This window comes from Mercurialis annua, linkage group LG4 (genome assembly GCF_937616625.2).
Source record: "Mercurialis annua linkage group LG4, ddMerAnnu1.2, whole genome shotgun sequence".
In the NCBI taxonomy this organism is placed as follows: Eukaryota; Viridiplantae; Streptophyta; class Magnoliopsida; order Malpighiales; family Euphorbiaceae; genus Mercurialis; species Mercurialis annua.
In genome coordinates, this window is record NC_065573.1 from 22,566,433 (window position 1) to 22,589,124 (window position 22,692).

The 22,692-nt window shown below is 28.6% G+C and overlaps 3 protein-coding genes across 3 annotated transcripts; all 3 read left to right on the forward strand.

Moving 5' to 3' along the window:
* The first annotated feature begins 2,501 nt into the window (after positions 1-2,501).
* Positions 2,502-4,133, forward strand: LOC126678218 (short chain aldehyde dehydrogenase 1-like). The gene is made up of 2 exons (XM_050373123.2): positions 2,502-2,624; positions 3,277-4,133. The coding sequence occupies exons 1-2, from the start codon at positions 2,587-2,589 to the stop codon at positions 4,037-4,039; spliced, it is 801 nt and encodes a 266-aa protein (XP_050229080.1). The 5' UTR covers positions 2,502-2,586; the 3' UTR covers positions 4,040-4,133.
* A 7,044-nt stretch (positions 4,134-11,177) lies between these two features.
* LOC126676611 (short chain aldehyde dehydrogenase 1-like) lies at positions 11,178-13,814 on the forward strand. The gene is made up of 2 exons (XM_050370843.2): positions 11,178-11,317; positions 12,959-13,814. The coding sequence occupies exons 1-2, from the start codon at positions 11,280-11,282 to the stop codon at positions 13,719-13,721; spliced, it is 801 nt and encodes a 266-aa protein (XP_050226800.1). The 5' UTR covers positions 11,178-11,279; the 3' UTR covers positions 13,722-13,814.
* A 6,872-nt stretch (positions 13,815-20,686) lies between these two features.
* On the forward strand, positions 20,687-22,255 carry LOC126678986 (short chain aldehyde dehydrogenase 1-like). Its single transcript, XM_050373921.1, has 2 exons — positions 20,687-20,743; positions 21,269-22,255. The coding sequence occupies exons 1-2, from the start codon at positions 20,706-20,708 to the stop codon at positions 22,056-22,058; spliced, it is 828 nt and encodes a 275-aa protein (XP_050229878.1). The 5' UTR covers positions 20,687-20,705; the 3' UTR covers positions 22,059-22,255.
* The last annotated feature ends 437 nt before the right edge of the window (positions 22,256-22,692 follow it).

Sequence of the window (22,692 nt, forward strand, 5' to 3'; positions counted from 1 at the left end):
TCTAGGTCTGTAATCAGGAACACAACACTGGCTTACAGCTTAACCAAACATTTTTAGGCACACTTGATGGCTAACTTTTTCTCTCCATTAACACGGCATGACCCTTTTTCCTTCACCGACCATCAATTAAGTGCCATTTGTCAAAATGGCAATAGGCACACACAAATAATATATCCCATGTGCATATAACAATCTCAACACATAACCAGGTGCATATCACAAACTCAGCACCTATCACATATATCATTACAGAGTAAGCATATAACAATTATAAATCTCAAATCATGTGATCAAAACTCAATCAAAATTTGGCAACAAAACCAATCTCAAAACATTCGCAAATCTAATGATTTCACAAGCCATTTATCAAAACAAATGACTACCAAACTTGCCAAAAGACATAAATTATTTCATAATCATTCAATCGGTATATAAATAGCATAATATTTTTCCAAAATCAAACACTCATTTTGATTCAAATTCCCACTCCGTTTATTTTAAACAACATTGTATAAAATAAGATTTGAAACGTTTAACTAGACATTTTGTCGAGCACCTTATGTGCATCTTAAAACAGCCAATGAAATCATGTTTAAACACATTAATCGTCAATTTATATAGTATCAAAATAATATATCAACTTCAGTTTCAAGGGCTTGTATATCTACTCACCAAAATGCGTCCAAAATACAAGCTACCGATTCATCGTTTTCCTAATTCGCACCGCCACATTTATTTCCTTTATCCGCACTTAAATGATGTAAATATGGACTATAAATAAGTATCCACTTAATATATACTTCCTCTAATACTTATCTAATACACTAAATACCCATTAAACAATCTATTTTGGCTCAATTCTATATGAAAATACATGATACTATACAAAGTATCAATTTCGCCTTCTAAGGTAGAACACATGTCATGTCTAAACATGATATTGAGCTCAATTTATAAACAATTAGATCAAATCCATTGACAAAATTATATGCTTATGAGTCTAGAATTATAATCAAAAGGTCATGCATAAATTGAAGGTTTGTACCCAAAATTAGATCAATTCTTCTAAATATATTACAGACTGTCTGGACATATTTACCAAATTAATATTCTGACCAAAATGAATACTTTAGAGATTGGATTACTTAGAAAGTTGTAGATAACATTTTTAAGTTTCAATACCAACAAATGGAACTCCATTTGGAGTTATAAAACGTACAATATTTATCTCGCACTAAGCAATAAATTCCAGCACTCAAAACAGAACATAGTATAACATAGGTAAATCACAATTAAACAAGCTAATTAGATGTAAGTACTTAACAATTGCTCTTGAATCCCTTACTAGACCTTAACTTAGAGAACATGAAGTTTTACGGTTTGTTTTCAATTTGAATGAGAGAATTTCATTTTGCTCCCTCTTCATCTCATGTATTTATCCTACTTTGTGAAATTACCAAAATAGAATAAGTTTATAGCCTGAACACTTAAGAATGCCTTAAGGGTAATCTTGACATTTTATATTTGCCAGATAAACATCAAAATAAAGTCCTCTTAAACCCTTAATGATATGTTCATTATATCTTTTAATCCTCAAGTCATTTGTATTGTTCAATTAAACCAATCCAATTCCATCAATCTTAATCCTTGATGTAATGATAATTAGATATGATATGTAATGTATAATGAGTTTTAAATGAGATTACTTAATGAGTTCTAAACAAGATTAGGTTACGGTTATAACAATCCATCTCCCAATTTTGTTATATGCAAGAGCGAAGCTTTAATTAGCAAACTCTTTTTCAGCAACCGTCAAACAAAGTGCTTAATCTTCGGCTGAACTTTTAGCTTCCAAACCCCACTCTAGCTCGTTGAGAATCTCGCAGCTCATTTATCAGAGGATCTAGCCATTATGTTTTCATCTATGGCCAAAAAATACGCAGACTTCACAGAGTAGTGTCCGGTTTTAGAATAATGCCATATCATCGTATCGTTAAGCGTGAAATTCTATATTATATTTCATATTTTTTAGGGTAAATTGCAAATTAATACACGAACTTGAATTCTGTATTATATTTCATAATCTATATTAAATTTCTTTTTTAAGAAATATAAAATCGCAATTTGAAAATAAAATTATTTTAAATATATTATATTAATTCTGTACAAATTCATGGAAATACGACTACTTAAATAAATTTTTGAGGTAATTTTATGGTTAATCCAAGACTAAAAGAATGTTTATTTCCTGAAGATGATGAAAGATTGTGGACAGGAAAATTCATTAATATTAACACAGTGAAAAGTGTACCATATATCTTGCCGAGTATCTCAACATCTTCTCTAAACTAACCAAATTTAGGATAAACTCCCTAATTAATAGTAAGTTTTGTAACAAATTATCTTATTTTTATCTAATCAGTCAATCACTGTCGTCCCTAGATTTGACTGGCGACATTAATAATCTAGTTTTAAATATATTTTTTTATTATAAATTACGTCAAATACGTCTCTACTACCTCGCATATCAATTACCTTAAATCATTTTTTCTTAAGCTAACTGAATCGAAACCCCAGAACAAGAAGATGGATGGCTCTTCATTGCAAACTCCAGTTGCTAAGAGGTAATAACAACTCATTCGATTTTGTTGATATATTTTCTGATATATTTTTTGTTGTTGAATAATATATATATTAAAGCCACAAGAAGTGGCAAAGCCTAATTCTATGCTAATGTTGCCCCGAATTTTCGGCTTTTATGTTTTGTTGTTTCATTTGTATTTCGATACATGATTAGAAACTCATAATTAGGTCAAATATTTTCTCGGTAGCTGAATTTTTAGATTATTTTAAAAATAATACTGAATTTTATTTTAACTTTTAAAGCCACCAAACTTAATTTGATTTTTGTTTTACAGAGGTTTTTCCGATCTTCTTTTTCTTATTTGACCATCTAAATTTAAAAATATTTATCACCTCAGTAGACATTGTCAACTTTTTTATTTTAATTTAAGTAAAAGAGTAGTAACTTATGTGGCATATAAGTGGATCATTGAGATGATTAATATGTCAATGTTTTAATTCGGGTGGCCACGTCATCAAAATTAGATAGAAAATATCCTTTTAAAATAAAACTAAAAGTTTGATGACCATGAAGAAATGAATTGAATTGCAATATCTTATTTAAAATAATTTAAACCCTAATGTAGTTAGCCCCTCATAAATATATAATCTTGTTCTAGTTTGATAACTGCAATAAATTTCAAATGTTTGCAGGCTAGAAGGAAAGGTAGCCATAATAACAGGAGGAGCTTCAGGCATCGGCCAAAGCACTGCAAGACTATTTGCCAAGCACGGTGCTAAGGTTGTGATTGTAGATGTCAATTCTGAATTAGGTCAATCTGTAGCCTCACAAATACAGTCAGAGTTCAAGCAACCAGTTACTTACGTCAACTGCGACGTTTCGAACGAAAAAGATATCGAAAACGCGGTCAACACAGCTGTTTCACTACACGGAAAGCTCGACATAATGTTCAACAATGCAGGAATCGGCAGTCGGGACTACGAAATAGCAGCAATCGAACACGAAAGGTTTCGACAAGTGATGGACATAAATGTTTACGGCGGATTCTTGGGCGCCAAACACGCGTCAAGAGTAATGATTCCGCAAAAGAAAGGGTGTATCCTCTTCACAGCGAGCGGCGCATCAGTATTAGCTGGAACACCGTACGCTTACATGGCGTCGAAATGTGCCGTAGTCGGGCTAACGAAGAACTTAGCGGTCGAATTGGGAAAGTACGGTATAAGAAGTAATTGTATTTCGCCTGCTCTTGTACCGACTCCAATGGCAGCTGCAGATTTGGGTATGAACACTAAGGAACTTGAGGAATTAGGTTCGAGTATGTCATGTCTGAAAGAGGTAAAGTTAGATGCTGATGATATTGCAGAAGCGGCATTGTTCTTCGCTAGTGATGACTCTAAATTTATCAGTGGAATGAATCTTCTTGTTGATGGAGCTGCAACTCTGCCAAAGATGTGAATTTATTAGACGGCGCTTTTGCATAATTACAATTCGTTCATGTACTGATATAAAGAAAAATAAAATATATATCTGATTATTGTTCTTGTTCCAATATCATGGATGTTGATTCGGATAAACAAATAAAAAAGAAAATACGGTTTAAATTAATTTCTTGAGTCGCGAACGAGGTCGCTTTCTGCCTTGCGGTGCAAGACAAACTATCAGCAACGTCGTTTTCAGGATAATATAGCCAATTTTTGATTGAGACCGTATTGTGTAGCAATCGATTGAACCCCATATGCAGTGGTGGATTTATATGTTTGAGACTGTATTGTGTAGCAATCAAGTTTAACCACTTCGTCTGTTTTAAGAACACCGGGCTCGTCTGAGAGCTGGGTTCGTCCTAGTTGTTTTGTTTTTTTACAAAAAAGGTTTAATTAAGAAAAAAGTGTCGATTGGGTTCCAATTTTATTTTTTTTAATAAAAAAATACCTAAAAGAATAATTTAAAAATAATGGAAATATGAAGGTCATTTTGAACTTCTTTTCTAATAGATGTAATTTCGTTAATTGTCATATTTGATGGAAGAGTTTATTCGTTCGATTTAAATTTTAAAGAGTATATTTGTTCAATATAGAAATCACGAGGGTTTATTTGTGCCCAAAAACATTTAAGGGTTGATTTGTCTTTTTTGAAAAACTATGAGTTTTTTTATGCTTTGCCTAAAAAAACGATATTGAAAACCCCCGAAATCAATTATTCTGAATGTTGCATTAGTCGCCACCCTTGACTGCAGGGGTGGACCCTCTTAAAGACTAGAGGGGGCCGTGGCCCCTTAAAATTAAAAAATATTTGTTTATATTTATGAGTCTAATTTTAATTTTAGCTTTAACTCTTTTGTAATTGTATTATGAATTTAAACGTGTTAGATTATTCATAATTTACTCGAGATTGATTTAAAAAAATTTCAAATATACTCAAAAATTTGAGTCGAGCTCGAACAACACGAATATCAATTAAATAAAGGCGCAAGCTAAAAATAACTTCTTAAACATATTAAATAATATTTTATTTTTATTGTATATAATTTTAATTGATTAAATTTTATATCTATATAGTAAAATAATTTAAATCAAATGTGATAACTTTTAATATTTTTTTATTGGGCTCAAGTCAAGCTGGAGCTCGGGTAGTTCAAATATCGTTCGAGCCCTAGTTTAAAAATCTAAACCTATTTAATTTAAATTTGTATAACATACTCGAGTTTGAGTTCAAATTTGGTCTAATTCGGGGTCTCTTCTATACCCACTATCTGTACACACATACTGACATGATTATTTGTTTTCTATCTTAATTTAGATATTAGTTTCCTATTCTATTTATATATAATGATAGTTTTATTTTTTTTTTCTTTTTTAATTGTTTAGTATTATTTTTAAGTTAATAGTATATCAAAATATGTATATAATAGTGACAAGTTACGAACACTATATTTAATCGTTGATCATATCCAACTTCCTATTGAATTCAAAGAATGCCATTGATCATATCTAACTTCCCATTGAAGACTGTTTAGCTAGTTGTTATGGTAGAGATGTTTTGTTTATTCATGTTTTTTTTTTATATAATTTGGGTGGGGGAGCGCTTGTGGGAAATTGAACCCACGACCTTGACACTGTATGTAGCACTTATACCATTTGAGCTATAGCTCGTTGGTTATTCATGTTAGTAGAGATTGTAACCAAGTAGCACACTCCTTAACTAAGCCGGGCGTCTTCTTCGGTAAGGATTGCTTATTTGACGGAAGGGTTCCATATCCGGTCAATGAGCTTCTTTCTATTGCTTAGTTTCTAATAAAGCAATTTTTCCTCTCAAAATAAAGTAGTGACAAGTTGCTAACACTATATTCAATTGTTTTTCATTTTAAAAATATGCTAAAAACTGTATGTTTCATATATGAAATTCTATATTTAATATAAAATATTTTAAATTTTTTTTTTTGATAAATCAAGAATTTTATTAAAAAGGCGTGGCACTATTCGTGCTCATGCACTATTCGTTTGAAAATAAATTTCAAATTATTAACGGAACTAATAGAAGAGTTTTACAGTTTACAAAATCAAAACTAAGGTACCAAATCGTTTGATTTTCAAACAAGAGGTAGCAAACTGTGAATTATAACAAATATGAGATACCTTAGAGTAATTTGCTCTTAAATTTTTTGTTTTTCTTATCTTCAGTCATCTTATATAGGTCATAAGTTGGAGATATTTTTAGTTAGACTCAGTCTACCACGTCATTCATGGACTAAAGCTATCACATTATGACACGTCATTAAAATAATGACACCATTGTAAGAGCATCTCCAATGGCCTCTTTAAAATTAACAAACTCTAAAGAGTTTTATCAATAAATTAAAGTCCAATGCACTCTCTAAAATTTAAATTTAAACAAGAGAGTGAAAATGGCTCTCTACATGTGGAGAGCCATTTTCACTCTCCACTTCATTTTTAAAAAGACTAGTTTCGCATTACGTGCTATGCACGTGGCTCGTAGCGTAACTCGTCAATGAACATATTAATAACTTTATTATAATTATATCAATTTTTTTATTTATAATTAATATTAAATTAGTTAAGAATTTTTATAACAGTAAATATAATATATTTAGTTATTAATTTTTTTTTCATACTGAATTTATTCTCCTTTTGGTTTTATAATAACCATAATTAAATAATTAACTTAATTTTATTAATAATATTTTTTTAAAATAATAAGATAGAAATTTAAATAATAATATATTGACCAAATATAGTATTATAATTTTGTATTTTAATCAAACTAAAAGATAGATATTCCTACTAATTTGGAATTAGAACTTTAATTACAATAATAATTAATTAAATAATTAATTAATTAATGACTATAAAACTTTTATTTAGTAGTAAACTGAAAAGGATTATTCATAATCAAACTAAAAAATAGACATTCCTACTAATTTGGAAAAAATTTAGTTATTTTTTTACATACTAAACACTAAATTGGAGATAATTTAGCTAACTATTATAATTAGAACTTTAATTACAATAGTGATTAATTAAATAACTAATTAGTCAATGACTATAAAACCTTTATTTAGTAGTAAACTGAAAAGGATTATTCAGTAAATTTGCCTGTCCCCCCCCCCATTCGTGCTTTTATATATAGTATAGATAAACTTTCAAATTTTAAAACAAATTGGTTATTTTTCATTTGAAATGTAGTATTTTGTATTTTTAAATTTGAAAACTGAATAAATAAATTAATATTATTAATATTTTCTATTTTTTAATATCATTTATAAAAATAAAAATAAAATAAAGAGTTAATATTAGAGAGTCTATTTGAGTAAATTTAAATATATAACTCTTTATATTAAAGATATTTTTTATTTTATTAAATATGTTTTTTAAAATAAAAAGCACCATTGGAGATGCTCTAAATTACTATTCAAAAGTGTAAATAAATAATAAATAAAATTGTGATAATACTATTATTTTAATAACGTGTCATAATAAAATAGGTTAGTTGAGTCTACCTAACAATCTTTCCATAAGTTGGCCTCTTAAAAGTATATGTTTAGATCCGTCAGTGCTTGCTTGGTTGTTTGACGTTTCCCGACACTCTCTGAAGCTCATTTACTTTAATATTTTAGTCTTTTATCTATCCTGAAGAATATTAAAATAGCATTTTTTTGACCAGAAAATTCATTAATATGAATACTATGTATCTGCATACTATTCCAGCATGGTTTCTAGAATAACCGAATTTAGCATAAAATGTCTAATTATCTCTATACTTCATATCTCCATTAAAATTATTTCTTATTTTCATTTAATCAAGTAGATCTATTAAGAAATTAGGATAGGCTCTAGCCTGGACTAATTATCAAAAAAATGTAGGATTTGTAGTGAATTTAAAAGATCTAATAGTGAAAAAAATACGAACTTTAACAATTTGTTACAATTTAAACAAAATCTTTCAATTTTTATAATAATAATCACATTATATTTTTTTATTACAATAGTAATCAAATTGGTGGTCAAACTTGCAACAAAAAATACAAATTTAGTTATTATTACAACAAAAAAATACAATTTGACAATTATTATAAAAATTAAACAAAAAAATTACAACAATTCATAATGTTTTGGATTTTTTCATCATAAAGCCAATTTAAAACTAAATAGAAGATACATCTGAATTATCAAAATATTAAAAATAGACTAAATTCTAAAAATTAAGTCGGAGTAGAAATGAAATTTTAATCCTACTATTAAACAGTGACGGATACATACTTTTTTATCAGGGGGTCCAAATTACAATATATATATAGATTTTTAAATAAAAAAAAATAAAAAAATAATAATATTTCATGTATAAAAATTAATAAATTAATATAAGTATATCATAATATTCTCATTTGATCTTTTAGCTTGTATAATTGCTGCATAATAATTTTATAGTTATTTTTAATAAAAATATTGTATCTTTTTCCATTACGTTTAAAAAAAGATAATAATATAAATAAAATAGTGCATATTTTTTTCTGCTATTCTCTAACCAATTTTTTTTTATCAAATTAAGATGCAATGAATTTACATTTCCAAATTTTATATGTCCGTTGAAGAAATTTATGCTGACGATGTTGATATAAACTTTTTTATAAAAAATAAGCTATATAAACTTGATCTTTCAAATTGTGTGAATATCTTTTTTTTTTTAAAAAGATAGCTTATTATATTAAGTCATAATTCTTGATTGATAGATGAAATTATTAAATCAATCCTAACGTTATCATATGATTTTGAGCATTGTATTAACTATTGTTTTTAACATTTGTATTATTTTAATAGACTTATGTTATATCTAAAAAAAATCATGTCATATAAATAAAATATAAAAATATATATTTATTGTTCTATTTTTATATATCTTTTTAATTAAAATAATATATATGTAATTATAAAAGTTAAATAATTAAAAGAACAAAAAATACATTATGCTTTTAATAATATTGTTTTGACTTATAAAATAATATTAGAAAGAAAAGACCAAAAAGGTAATAGTTTAATTTTCTACCAGCCGCCAATATTTTTTGGAGATTATATAAATCAGACCCAAAAAAATTATTACTTTCTGAAGAATATCATTAAGTTGATTTTATAGGCTTAACTTTTCATCTTTGCCAAATGTATGCTAATTCTGTGCTAATATTTGGTATAAAATTTTGGCCAAACGCATATTTGGGTCCCTACACTTGTCGTCTTTTCTAATTTGGGTCCCTGCACTTAAAAACATCCATAGTAAATCCCCGCACTATCAAAAATGACCATAGTAAGTCCCTCCGTCTTATTCTGTTAGAGAGTGAGTCACAAACGCTTTTCTTTGAGACTGGTGATATGTATACTATACAATTTTACCAATTGGATCCTTACACTATGATTATTTGCTAATTGAGTCCCTACACTATAAATTTTAATTAAAAATTTTTATTATTCAAAATATATCAAATTATAATTTTATTAATTAAATTAAATTAAAATATATTTTTTAATATACACATTAAATAAATAAAAACATAAAAAAAACACTTTCACTTTATTCTCATTAAAAAAACCCTACACTTTCATTGCTGCCTACTCTGCACCACCGCTTGATCTTATCAGTCAATGCCTATCGTCTCTAGCTCCGTCTTCCGCCTCCACCACTGCCAAACGTCTCCATCGTCTCAAGCAAACCCACCGTCACGAGCAAATCCATCGCCCGAAGCTTTGTCTGCCGGCTCTACCATCATCTCCAGCGTCGTTTGCCGGCTCCAACATCATCTTTAACGTCTCCTTCCTCCATTACCATATCATGTCGCAAACGGTGACGGCTCTGATGAATAACAGTGGCCGCACAACGGGAGCAACGATGGCAGAGTGTAGGGATGGATTAATTTTAGGAAAATTAGGGTTATTGTTTTTTTTAGCCATAAAAGTATTTTATATGTAAATAATAGATTTGAGTTCTTTTTCTTTTATATTTAATAAAAATAGGGTTGTCTTCTCGAAACTAATAAAAATTAGGTTTTGAGGAATTTTTTTAATATATTTAATATTTTTTTAAAAATTAAAAATTAATTGTATATTTGAAAATATTTATTTTAATTCAATTAGTTAATAAATTTAAAATAATTAAGATTTTAAATTAGATTTTTAAAAAATTGTTAATAGTCGGAGACAATTTTAATATTAAAAATTCTAAATATTAAAAATAAAATGAAATAAAAAAATTATTAATATTATTTGATGACAGAAGGACCCAATTTGAATATATTTTTTAGTGTAGGGACTCAATTTCCAAAACAATTATAGTGTGGGGACACAATTTGGATATTTTTTAGTGTAGGGACTCAGTTTAGAAAATAATGACAGTGCGGGGACTCAATTACACATTTTGTATCTGTTAGTTTTTAACGTCATCTACGTTCCGTTTACTCGCTTACCGATAGGGACTTGAAATAGATATTTTTGATAGTGTAGGGATTTACTATGGATGTTTTTGAGTGCAGGGACCCAAATTAAAAAAAACGACAAGTGCAGGGATCCAAATATGCGTTTGGCCTAAAATTTTTGGTTAATTTTCAGGGGGTCCAATGAACCCTTGTACCTAATGTGATCCGTCTCTGCTACTAAACCAGAGGTTTCATGAAAAAGTCTGTCGGTATACCACTCACTCGAATGTTTATCCCATGCATTGGTTGTGCCATGTCATAATTACAACAAGCCAATTTGAAAATTTACGATAGGAAATCTTTTTTTTATTATTTAATTTTTTTATTATGAATTTTTCCACATGACTAACGCACCATTGGTTTGTTGCACGAATGACATGACGCAACGGTTGCGTGCAATAGTTTTTCCACTCAATAATACCCTATCTGTCACACACTCTAACATAGGCCACACATAAAATAAAAACGTTTTCTTGACCAGAAAATTCATTTATCGTAATTTGAACACATGGACTACTAATAACCAAATTCAGCATAAAATGTCTAATTAATAGTAAATTATGTAATAAAATTAAAATGTCTTATTTTCATTTAATCAGTTAATCACCGGTCGTCAGTGGATTTGACTAACGACATTAATAATTTAGTTTCAAATATGTCCATTCTAGTATAAATTATCTCTACTACCTCACCTTAATTGAACCAGAAACGAAACAGAAGATGAATAGCTCTTCATTGCAAGCTCCTGTTGCTAAGAGGTAAGTAGAAACAACTCTTTCGATTTTTTTTAATATTTTTCTCTCATACATCCAAATCCGTTTCCAACGTGAACCGATCGTAAAGTTTCGACTACTTATATTCCGTCTAATTATTCTATATTCATAACTTATTTTCATAAAATAATTATATTTTGCTTTTAGTGTTGAAAACATTTCTAGTTATCAAACTATAACTTTTATGGTTTAATCATTACAAAATATCTCATATTTTCAACTCTTTTTGTTTATAACTTCACCTTCTAAAATCTTCAATTTAAATTTATTTTTTTTAATTTATAATTTTAATTGTAGTCATTTTATCAAATTGGAGTGGCCAAAAGTTCAAATATGTATTTCATATTACTTCATATTTTTTTCAATTTATATTTTTATTATAAAAAATTTCAAACATGAAGCACTAAGAAGGGTGTATTTAGACCTTTTTATGCTCCAATTTAAACAAATAGTTATAGTTGAAACTGAAAATTAAAAAATGAGGTAAATTTTAGGATTTTAAAAGATGGGGCCATACAAGAAAATAAATTAAAAAGATGAGATATTTTTGGATGATAAAACCTACTTTTATATATAGTTATCGACTTCAAATTTCTTATATTTTTTAAGCCCGAACTTTGATTTTACCAACAATAGTAAGTAATAAATAAGTTTCGATGAATTTTTACTTACAGAGACAAAATGTTAGCTATATCTAATCTAATTAACGTTAAAATTATCAAATTATATAATATATTTTCAAGCAATACTGTTTTTAAAAAGAAAATTACGCACTGTACGTTTTTTTTAATTTTTTTTGCATAAATACGCTATATGACTTTCTGCTGTTGTATATATATATATATATTCTTTTTTTAACTTTTTGTTTTATTAAAATACGCTCTTTTTTCAATATACTAACAATCTACCAATAATCTATCAATAATTTAGTAATAATCTACTGATAATCTACCAAGAGCGTATTTTTCTACAGTAAAGATTTTAGTATTGTTTGCATACATTTAGCTGAAAATAAGTATTTTTTATAAAAACGCTATTTTAAATGAAATGATAATTTCGATCGTATTTTTTCATCGTTCAAATAAATAACTTAAACCTAGTAGCGGTGATGTTGCAAGTTCACCGACGACGGTGCTAACAATGGTTCACCGACGACGGTGCTAACAATGGTGCCAGGAGATAAAAGGAATGGTGGCAGCGGTATTACCGTTTATTAATAGTCCGTTTTAGCTAATTAATTGAAAACAAGTTAAATGCTTTTAATAGATTCTAGGGTTTTTGATTTTTTAAGAAGTAGAAGAGGAAATTAGAGGAAGAAGAAGAGAAAATTAATTATGTGGTTGGTGATGATGTGTCAAATTTATTAAATGCTTGTATACAAATATATCGCCACGTCATACACTTAACATCAAAACAAACCACCATTAATTTGTTGTGTTTATTTGATACATTTTTAAGACGTTAGGGTCATATTTAAAATCCGAAATACATGAAGTGCCAACAAAAGACATGGGCTATATATGAAGGTCATTTTTGCACATTTTACCAAATTAAAAAAAAAGATTTGGTAACAGTTGTAGTTTGATAACCACAAAAAACTTCAGAATCTTTGCTTTTATTTGCCAGGTTAGAGGGAAAGGTAGCTTTAATAACAGGAGGAGCTTCAGGCATCGGTGAAACTACTGCCAGACTATTTGCCAAGCACGGTGCTAAGGTTGTGATTGCCGATATCAATTCCGAATTGGGCCACTCCGTCGCTTCAAAAATTCAGTCAGAGTTCGAACAACCAGTTACTTACGTCAACTGCGATGTTTCGAACGAAACCGACGTTGAAAACGCAGTCAACACAGCCGTTTCGCTACATGGAAAGCTCGACATAATGTTCAACAATGCAGGAATCGGCAGTTGGGACAACGAAATAGCATCAATTGTACACGAAAGGTTCCGCCAGGTAATGGACATAAATGTATACGGCGGATTCCTGGGCGCTAAACACGCGTCGAGAGTAATGATTCCGGAAAAGAAAGGGTGTATCCTATTCACCGCGAGCGGGGCGTCAATATTAGCTGGAACGCCGTATGCTTACATGGCGTCGAAATGTGCCGTAGTGGGGCTAACAAAGAATTTGGCGGTGGAATTGGGGAAGTACGGTATAAGAAGTAATTGTATTTCACCTGCCCTTGTACCGACTCCATTGACAGCTTCAGGAATGGGTCTGAATTTTGAGGAAATTCAGGCATTAGGTTCGAGTATGGCATGTTTGAAAGAGGCGAAGTTAGATGCTGGTGATATTGCTGAAGCTGCTTTGTTCCTTGCTAGTGATGACTCTAAATTTATCAGTGGAATGAATCTTCTTGTTGATGGAGCTGTATGTCTGCCAAAGATGTAATTTTATTGCAGGGAATCTTTTGCAAAATTGCAAGTTAGTTATGTACCGAAATAAAGGAAAGTTAAATAAATATTTGATTATTGTTTTTGTTCCTATCGGATTTATAAAAGTAGATATCACATTAGAATATTTTTATTATTTGTGGTCAAATTGTACTAGAAAATAAAAATGTGATTACCCCTTCAATGGGAATCACCCATTCCTCCTAATTCATGAAAATGGGCTTTTGGAAATAGAAACCAAAATTTAACAAAATATTTTAATATTAAATAAAAAAGAAAAAAATATATAATTATTAAAAAAACTATTTTTAAATATTTATTTTAAAAATATACTTAAAATAATAAAAACATATTTTATTAATCTTTTCTTTAAAAAAATTAATATTTTTTAAAAAAATTGATATTTTTATGCATAAAAAAAAAATTTAATAAATAATAAATAATTTTTTTATTAAACTTTATCAATTCTCATTTCTACACTAATTTTGAACCAAACAACAAATGAAAACAATCATTTTCATTCGCATTCCTTCTCTTTCCGATCCCATTTTTATTCCGATTTTTAATCTTGAACCAAACAGCCCCTTAAATGATAAAATATAGTATATCACAGTAGAATATTATAATTACAATCGACTTTATTGTGAGATTTGAATATTTTGTTTCAAGGAAAGTAGAGTTAGCAACTTAACTCTCGAATACACAATGAATTATTCGGGCTCTATTTAATAGAGATTGGGATGTCAAAGTTTGTAACACTCACGAAGAGGCCAATTCATGATCAATATGTTGTTTTATACTCCCTCCGTCCAAATAGAATTTTTCACTTTGCCTTCATCACACAGTTTAAGAAAAACAATCATTGTTTATGTGTTTTGTAATTTTTTTCTTATTTTTCTTGTCATATCTTTATTTAATATAGGGTCCACTTGCAATTTATTTTCAATTTACTTATTAGTGGATTTTAAATAGGGGTAATATAGGAAAGTTGCGTGTAAAAATTGTTATTTTTTGAAAGTGGATAAAAGTTTTGCGACAAAAAAATTATTCAAAGTGGACAACTCTATTGAGACGGAGGGAGTATGATAAAAGTATTCAGACTATGCTTAAACTTTTGCCTATTTCTTTTGTATCTAAAAACGAATATGAAAGAGTAAAAGGTTAATATATTCATTGAACTTATAATTCAGAGTCAAATAAGTCACATTGATTAATTATAAAATAATCTTTATCTTAAGACCAGTTGAGAAAAATTTATAAAATATTTTGAACTCTTTTTTTGGAAATGGGATCAAGGCCTAAATATTAAGTTGTAGGTAGTGAAGAGATTTTAATCAAACTATATTTGTTGGCGAAACGATTACTAATTTATTTTTATTTATTTATTCATCAAAAGAAATTATTTTTATTTTTATAAATATACTTTTGAATTAGATACGACATGCGTTAGTGAAAATTTACTTATTTCATGCTATATTTAAATTTAATAAAATTTAATAAATTATAATAAAGTAGTTTGAGAATATTTTAAAAAAAAATCTCATGTTGGAGTTTTGAGCAAAATTTCCGCATTATGGTAGATATTTTCATTGAATTTATTTTATTTTCAACAATAACGCCTTCTAAATTAGTCGAATAAAAAAATGTGTATACTAACTGATGTTAGCGCAACAGAAAATAAATAAAAAAAGAAAAGAACAATCACACAAAATTTTACGCGGTTCGCTTGCATTCATGGATAAAATGAGAATTTTATCTATATGTTGGTGGTGAGTTTACAATATATTTACAGTGAACCCTTTAGATACAATTTAAGACCTAATTCATTGAAGAATTAGACTTCTAATCCTAATAGGAAACTAAAAACGAAACAAAAAAATTGGTATCCTAATCCTAATAGAAAACAAGTGGAAAATAAGAGCCATAACTCAACAATCTCCACCTCGACAAATACAACCAATAAGATTAATTTTGAAACCTTCTTAAACAATGACAAAAGCCACCAAATTGTATCACAAAATAAACTCTTCATCTTACTTATAATTACTCCAACCCAAAGTTAATTAAGACTAACTTTCTCTCTGTCATCCATGCTCTTTAAGGGCCTCATGCAATACGGACATTAAACTTGAACTTTTCAAAAGGGAACAACTTTATCAACACATCCGCTGGATTGACTGCATCGGCTATCTTCTCTATAAGAAATCTCTTGTTTTACACGATATCGCGAATGAAGTTCATCCTCGCATCAATTAATGTGCTTTGATCTCTCATGATTCAATAGATTCTTCACCAAGTACAAAGCCCTTTGACTATCACGATAAATCATAAACTTCTAAACTTCTAAACCCAAGCTATCTATCACCTTACTTGTAGACAAAGAAATTACAGATTGTAAAGTTTCTTCCAACTAATAACTTATCCAAACAGGGTGAAGCTAAAACATGTTAAGGACCTTCTTCGAATAAGATCTCGTATATAATCGGATTCTGTTTAACCCACAATTCTATTAGAATCACCACTAGAACCATAAACCAGACATATTCCACTTGTTCCCTTCAAGTACTGCATAATCCACTTGACTACCTCCCAATGAGTTTTTCCTAGACTACTCATAAATCTACTAACCACATTAGCAGCATGTATCAAATAAATGCAGATCATGGCACACATCAAGCTTCCAACTACACTTGAATAAGAAACATCGCTTACGTATTCGTTCTCAGCATCAGCACTATTTGAAAAGATTGCAACACCTTCTCAATATATTTATGTTGAGAAACATACAATAGGCTTTCTTTCCTCTCTTTTTAAATTTTCATGCCTAAAATCTTCTTGCCTGCACCCAAATCTTTCATCTGAAACTCACTACTCAACAAGCCTTTCCAGTTATTGATTTTAGCTTTAGACTTAGCTGCAATTAACATATCATCCACATATAGCAACAAATAGATTAAGAAATCATCAACTTCCTAGAGTAAGTACAGTTGTCAAACTAGTTTCGAACATACTCATGAGAAAGTATAAAAGTATCGAACCTCTTGTACCATTTTTTAGAAGACTGCTTCAAACTATACAAATATTTTTTTAGCAAACACAAAGATTTCTTTTGATCAAAATCTAGAAATCCCTGCGGCTCAGACATGTAAATTTGCTCCTTTAAACTTCCATGCAAGAATAATGTTTTCACATCAAGTTGTTCTAACTCAAGATCCAATGCACTCACTGTAGCTTGAAGAACCTAAATGGTTTTGTATTTCACAACAAGTGAGAATACTTCATTATAGTCAATTACCTCCTTTTGTGAGAAACTCTTTGCTACAAGTCTCGCCTTGAATCTAACTGATTCAACTTCAGGAATACCCTTTTTCTTCTTAAAGACTCATTTGAGTCCTACCGGTTTCACACCTTTTGGTCGAGGTACCAACTCCCATATAATGTTCTTCTTAAGAGACTATATATGTTCATTCGCAAAAGGAAGTATTTGTCCGAGGAGGGACTCGTGTCTGATTAGCAAGTTGGTGACGCACCCCCTCGAGTAAAATCTTCCACGGCCGGTAGTAAGATTGATGAAGTAACGATTAATGCAAAAACAACCAATTAAAAAATAACCACTCAAATGCCTCTCTACTCTGTAATGCCTCTTTTTATGATTGTATAATCAATAATTTCACACATTTCAAAACATAATTCATCATATTAGTATCAATCATATCAACACAATCCACAAACGTCATCAGTGTTCTTATTTTCCCTTTTCCTCCTCTTGTTGCTATACTCTCTTGTACCACTCCTTCATTAGACTCGCCTATAGAATCAGTAGTGATCCTATTTGGAAAAAATTGTCGCTAAACCTTGTTATTTAGTAGTGGTTTTGATTGAAGACTGCATTTTATTAATGAAACAATTTAATAATTTATCTTTTATTTTCATAAATAGATCTGCGAATTAAACAGAGCACATATAAATGCAATATATACATTTCACATCAGATTATAAATATAATCTTTATATGAAATGTATTGATTAAGAAAAGTTAATGATATAAAATTTCTTAATTTTATATATTTTTACAATTTAATTATATTTATTTAAATAAAAACATATTTATACCAATTATATTTTCAAATTAATATATCGGGTATAATTTACTAAAATGACATCTATTTTCCAGTTAGATTCGTTGAGGTGAAAATTGTTTTTCGAATGCTAGCTCAGCAAATTACACCTAATTATTACCCTGTATATTGATTGAAAAAAAATAAAATTAATGTCCAAATATGATACTATTCGAAAGGCATTAAATTGAGAAAATATGTGAATTGCTCGGTGAATTATTATGGTTTTAATATTTAAAAGAAATACTAGTTTTTAGAATTAAAGGAATTTCCAGCACAATTTCCACATTATAGTAGATATCTGCTGGCTTGGACGAGTATAGTTCGCTGATTTGAATCAATTTTTTTTTGCCTGAACTGATTTGAATCAATGTGTCGTTGAATATCTTTATTTTCAACAACATCAGCCTGAATTACTCCAATAGATAGGAAGTGTATACTGACTGGAGTCAAGAAGCGATAAATTTCTTACATCAGAAAAGATAAATCTTTGATTATTTTTTTGATTGATGAACTTTGACAGTTCTTGCTTTGAAAATCTACAGTTAAATATTATGCTACCTAATATAAAACAAGAATACGGTGATCTGTGGCTTGCGAATTCAGGCTCGGCGGCTCTTTTTTATTTGGTCTTTTCAGTCATCAGCAGTTGTGAGTATATATAAACTAATAAGTTATAAAATTAACAATGAAATTTGATTTTATTCAGTCAGAAAAGATAAAATAAGAGGAGCAAAAAGAAGTTAACAAATAATACCAGATTAAAAAGAAAAAGTTCTCTAAAAAGTATTAAAAATTTTTTTAGGTAAATAAAAAAATATTAATAATTAATACGATTAAATATCAATGTTAGAGAAGCATTTATCAATTTAATTTTTTAGTTTCACCACATATTATTCATATTTTATATATTAGGGAGTACAAAAATGATCTAATGTTGTTGATCGTAATAATTTCTTAGGCATAAAAGTGACCTTAATGTTTCGAAAATTAAAATTTAAACCCTTTTGTTAGACGGAGTTAACTTTTACTATTAAACAGTGATTATTTTTACACTTCTCAAATCAATAGGGTTATTTTAAATTATTAGTTTTTTGTATTTTGTGTTAATATAGCTCACTGAATGATGATTGATGCAGCCCCATCTCTGCAAGTTGAAGGAAGACGGTGCCCTTGATTCTTTTCTTCCAGATAGAAGAAAAGAATTATGGCCTAATTAACCAAAAGCCAATGCTAAACATGCATAAATTAAAACATTTATAAGTAAAAAAAATTCACGTAATATCATAAACCAATAAATTATTTAGTAAATTATTCCCTACTATAGTAAATATTCTATTATAGTTAAAAAATTATTTTTTTAACTTCTATTATAGTAAATATTCTCTTTATTATATATAATTTTGTATAAATTTTGCATCTTTATTATTTTACTTATAGTTAGTATCAATGAAATTTTCTTTTGTATTATTATTCTCTATCATATATGTCTCTCTTTACTATTAAAGATTACTATTAAAGAAGATAAAATGCTATAATTAGTATAAAATTTAAAATTTATTCTTAGTAAAAATATTAAGAAAAGAATTTATAAATGATCATTATAATAATAATTTTATAAATTTTATCTATTTTTCTACCATTTAACTCATTTATCCAACCGTGTATTTAAAAATTTCAAAATACAATATTTATTGTTTCTTTGATAATAATAATGAGAAAATCTTTAGTAAAAAATTATTAAAAAGATGGACTCTGAATTCTTTAATAAAAAATTATTTTTTATTTTTCTTATGTTGGCATGTTGAAATAAAATTTAATTGAATGAAATTGTAAAAATAGAAAAAAAAAACATATAAAAAAATAAAAAATAATAATGTGTTAAAATAATAAAAAAATAAGAGAAAGTTATTATGAGGCCTTCCATATATATTATAACTCACAGTTTGATACCTTTTATTTGAAAATCAAACAATTTGACATCTCATATCAAATCGTTAACGGAATTAAAACTGACCAAATCGTTTGAAAATGAGAAATCAAATTGTTAACATAATTAAAAATGAGATATCAAGTTGTTAATACAATTAAAAGTTAGGTACCAAATCGTTTGATAGTGAATATAAATTATTAACAGAACTAACAGACGTCTCTGATTCTTAACGGAATAAGAAATAAAGTATCAAATCGTTTCAAACAAGAGATATCAAACTGTAAATTATGATATATGTGATGGTCTGGCGGTAATTTGTTTATTAATTAATTATAAAATTATAATTGAATAATAAATAATTATGTAACGTCAAAATTCAATATATGCCATAGGTGGGTGTCAAATTTGACGCTAATTAATATATGACAAATTCAACACTCGCTGATATAATACTATACTTATAACATTAGGGCTTTCATTTAGAATTATGTTGGAAATGTGTTAGTATTTTTTATTAAAGGTAGAATTATATTAGTTTTTTTTTTGATGAAAAAAAAAATTTCTTATATATATAACATTTTATAATTTCTAATATTATAAATATATTCTTATATTTTATTATTTATACATTTCTCCCACGCTTTATGTCCTTCATTTTAAAAATTTACCGTTTTTCCGTGTCTGTTTCGTGTCAATCTGTTTCCGTGCACCACATGAGCCGACAGATAGTCCATAATGCAATAAAAACAAAACTACAAAACTTTTATGCAATATGAATAAAAAGTAAAAATAGTATAAGGATTCAATAAAATAAATAATAGTAATTCAGGGGCTTAAAATGTGTTTTGCCATTTCCTTTTCATATATATATATATAATATGGATGCACCTTTAAGAAAGTTGCTAACAGAAAGGAACAAGAAAAGGATACAATGGCAGCCTCTTCCTCCCTAGCCAATTTTTCCAAGAGGTAACCATTCTTTTAAGACATCATTTTGATTTTTCTACGTCGTAAAATTTGTTGGAATTCTTTATAAAGTTTAAGATAATAAATTAGTTAATTTTTTAGTTTATTTATCTTACATTAAAAATGTAATTTATAAAATTTAGGAAAAACTTATTTCCAAGTCCCTAAATAAAACCATTTTTGATTATCTGGTCCACAACTAAATTTTGTCCTTTTCTGGTCTTTTCATTTATCGAAAACGCATTTTTAAGTTTCCGAATTAATGACAAGAAAAAATTTTGTTTCATTATATTTCAAATGCAAACTGTTACTTTTTATGGTGTCGTTTTCATCATTCACAGACTTGAAAATGCGTTTTCGCTAAGTTGAAAGACAAAAAAAAAGACAAAATTTAGTTTAAAGACCGATTAATAAAAAGTGGTATTGTTTAGGGATTTGAAAATGGATTATTTTTAAAATTTAGTGGAAATTTTAATTTTTATATTTATCAATCACCTAAAATTGGACTAAGATAAAAATCAATTTCAGGTTACAAGGCAAGGTAGCCTTAATAACAGGCGGAGCAAGTGGAATTGGTGAGAGCACTGCCCGATTATTTTCAAGAAACGGAGCTAAAGTTGTCATTGCCGATGTTCAAACCGACTTAGGTCACTCTGTATCCAAAGAAATCAGTTCAGAATCCGGCGAAAAAGTTTCATTTATCCACTGCAATGTTGCTAAAGAATCCGACGTCGAAAATGCGGTAAATAACGCAGTTTCATTGTACGGAAAGCTTGATGTAATTTACAACAATGCTGGAATTAGAGGTAATACCAGCCCCAACATTTTAGCCATAGAAAGTGAAGATTTCAAAAAAGTTTTGGATGTAAATCTCTATGGCGCTTTCTTGGGAGCCAAACACGCCGCAAGAGTAATGATTCCGAGAAAAAAAGGGTGTATTCTTTTTACGTCAAGTATTGCTTCGGTTACTAATGGCGGATTGTCACAAGCGTACACAGCATCAAAACATGCCGTTGTTGGTTTAACCAAGAATTTGGCTGTTGAATTGGGAAAATACGGAATTAGGGTTAATTCCATTTCGCCCGCTGGAGTTCCGACCCCGGGGGCTGCTGGTGTTATGGGTGTTGAAGCAAAAAAAGTTCAAGAAATATTTTATTCAATTGCAAATCTTAAAGAAGCAATGTTGGATGGGAATGATATTGCACATGCTGCTATGTATCTTGCTAGTGATGATGCTCAATATGTTAGTGGCACTAATCTTGTTGTTGATGGTGGTTTTTCCTTGACAAATAATTTAGCCTCCGTCGCAAGAAAGTGATTAATTCGTCCGAAGTAAAAATTAAATTTGATGTGGGCATTCAAAAGTTGATGCAACCCCTTTTCTAATTGTTTTTTTTTCTATATTTGACTAGTCTAAAGTTGAATCGGACAATTCCATAGAAAAAACATTCCGATATAATAAGATTTTTGTCTTGTAGCTAGCCGGTATAGTATTATTTATCATTTAAGAGCAAATTATTATGACATCCATCGCATTTAATATAATTCACACTTTAGTCCTTTTTATTTGAAAATTAAACGATATAACCCTTCAATTTTATTTTGTCGACAATTTAGTCCTTCCATTCATTTTTGATATTTTTTTTGAGAAGAAATGTGAAATTTTATTGCAGCACTAGAAAAAGTATTACTTCCTCCATTCTGAAATAGTTGTCGCTTTAGCTATTTTCACATAAATTAAGAAATCAATAAATATGTCTAAAATTATAAGTATTTTTACTAAATTAACCCTTCTTAAAACTTGTTAACATTAATTAGTATGACTCTTTATTTGTATTTTTGTATTCTTTCAATGAATTAATGAAGGATATATGTGGAAAAATAGCAATAAATGCTTTCTTAGTATTCTAAAGTGACAAGTATTATGGAACAAAAAAATCTCCCTAAAATGA

Bases quoted from the DNA above. Each gene is read 5' to 3' on its own strand.
- LOC126678986 (XM_050373921.1), top strand. From the start codon at position 20,706: ATGGCAGCCTCTTCCTCCCTAGCCAATTTTTCCAAGAG. The intron at 20,744-21,268 runs GTAACCATTCTT...AATCAATTTCAG, and splicing joins CTAGCCAATTTTTCCAAGAG to GTTACAAGGCAAGGTAGCCT.
- LOC126676611 (XM_050370843.2), top strand. From the start codon at position 11,280: ATGAATAGCTCTTCATTGCAAGCTCCTGTTGCTAAGAG. The intron at 11,318-12,958 runs GTAAGTAGAAAC...TTTATTTGCCAG, and splicing joins CAAGCTCCTGTTGCTAAGAG to GTTAGAGGGAAAGGTAGCTT.
- LOC126678218 (XM_050373123.2), top strand. From the start codon at position 2,587: ATGGATGGCTCTTCATTGCAAACTCCAGTTGCTAAGAG. The intron at 2,625-3,276 runs GTAATAACAACT...AAATGTTTGCAG, and splicing joins CAAACTCCAGTTGCTAAGAG to GCTAGAAGGAAAGGTAGCCA.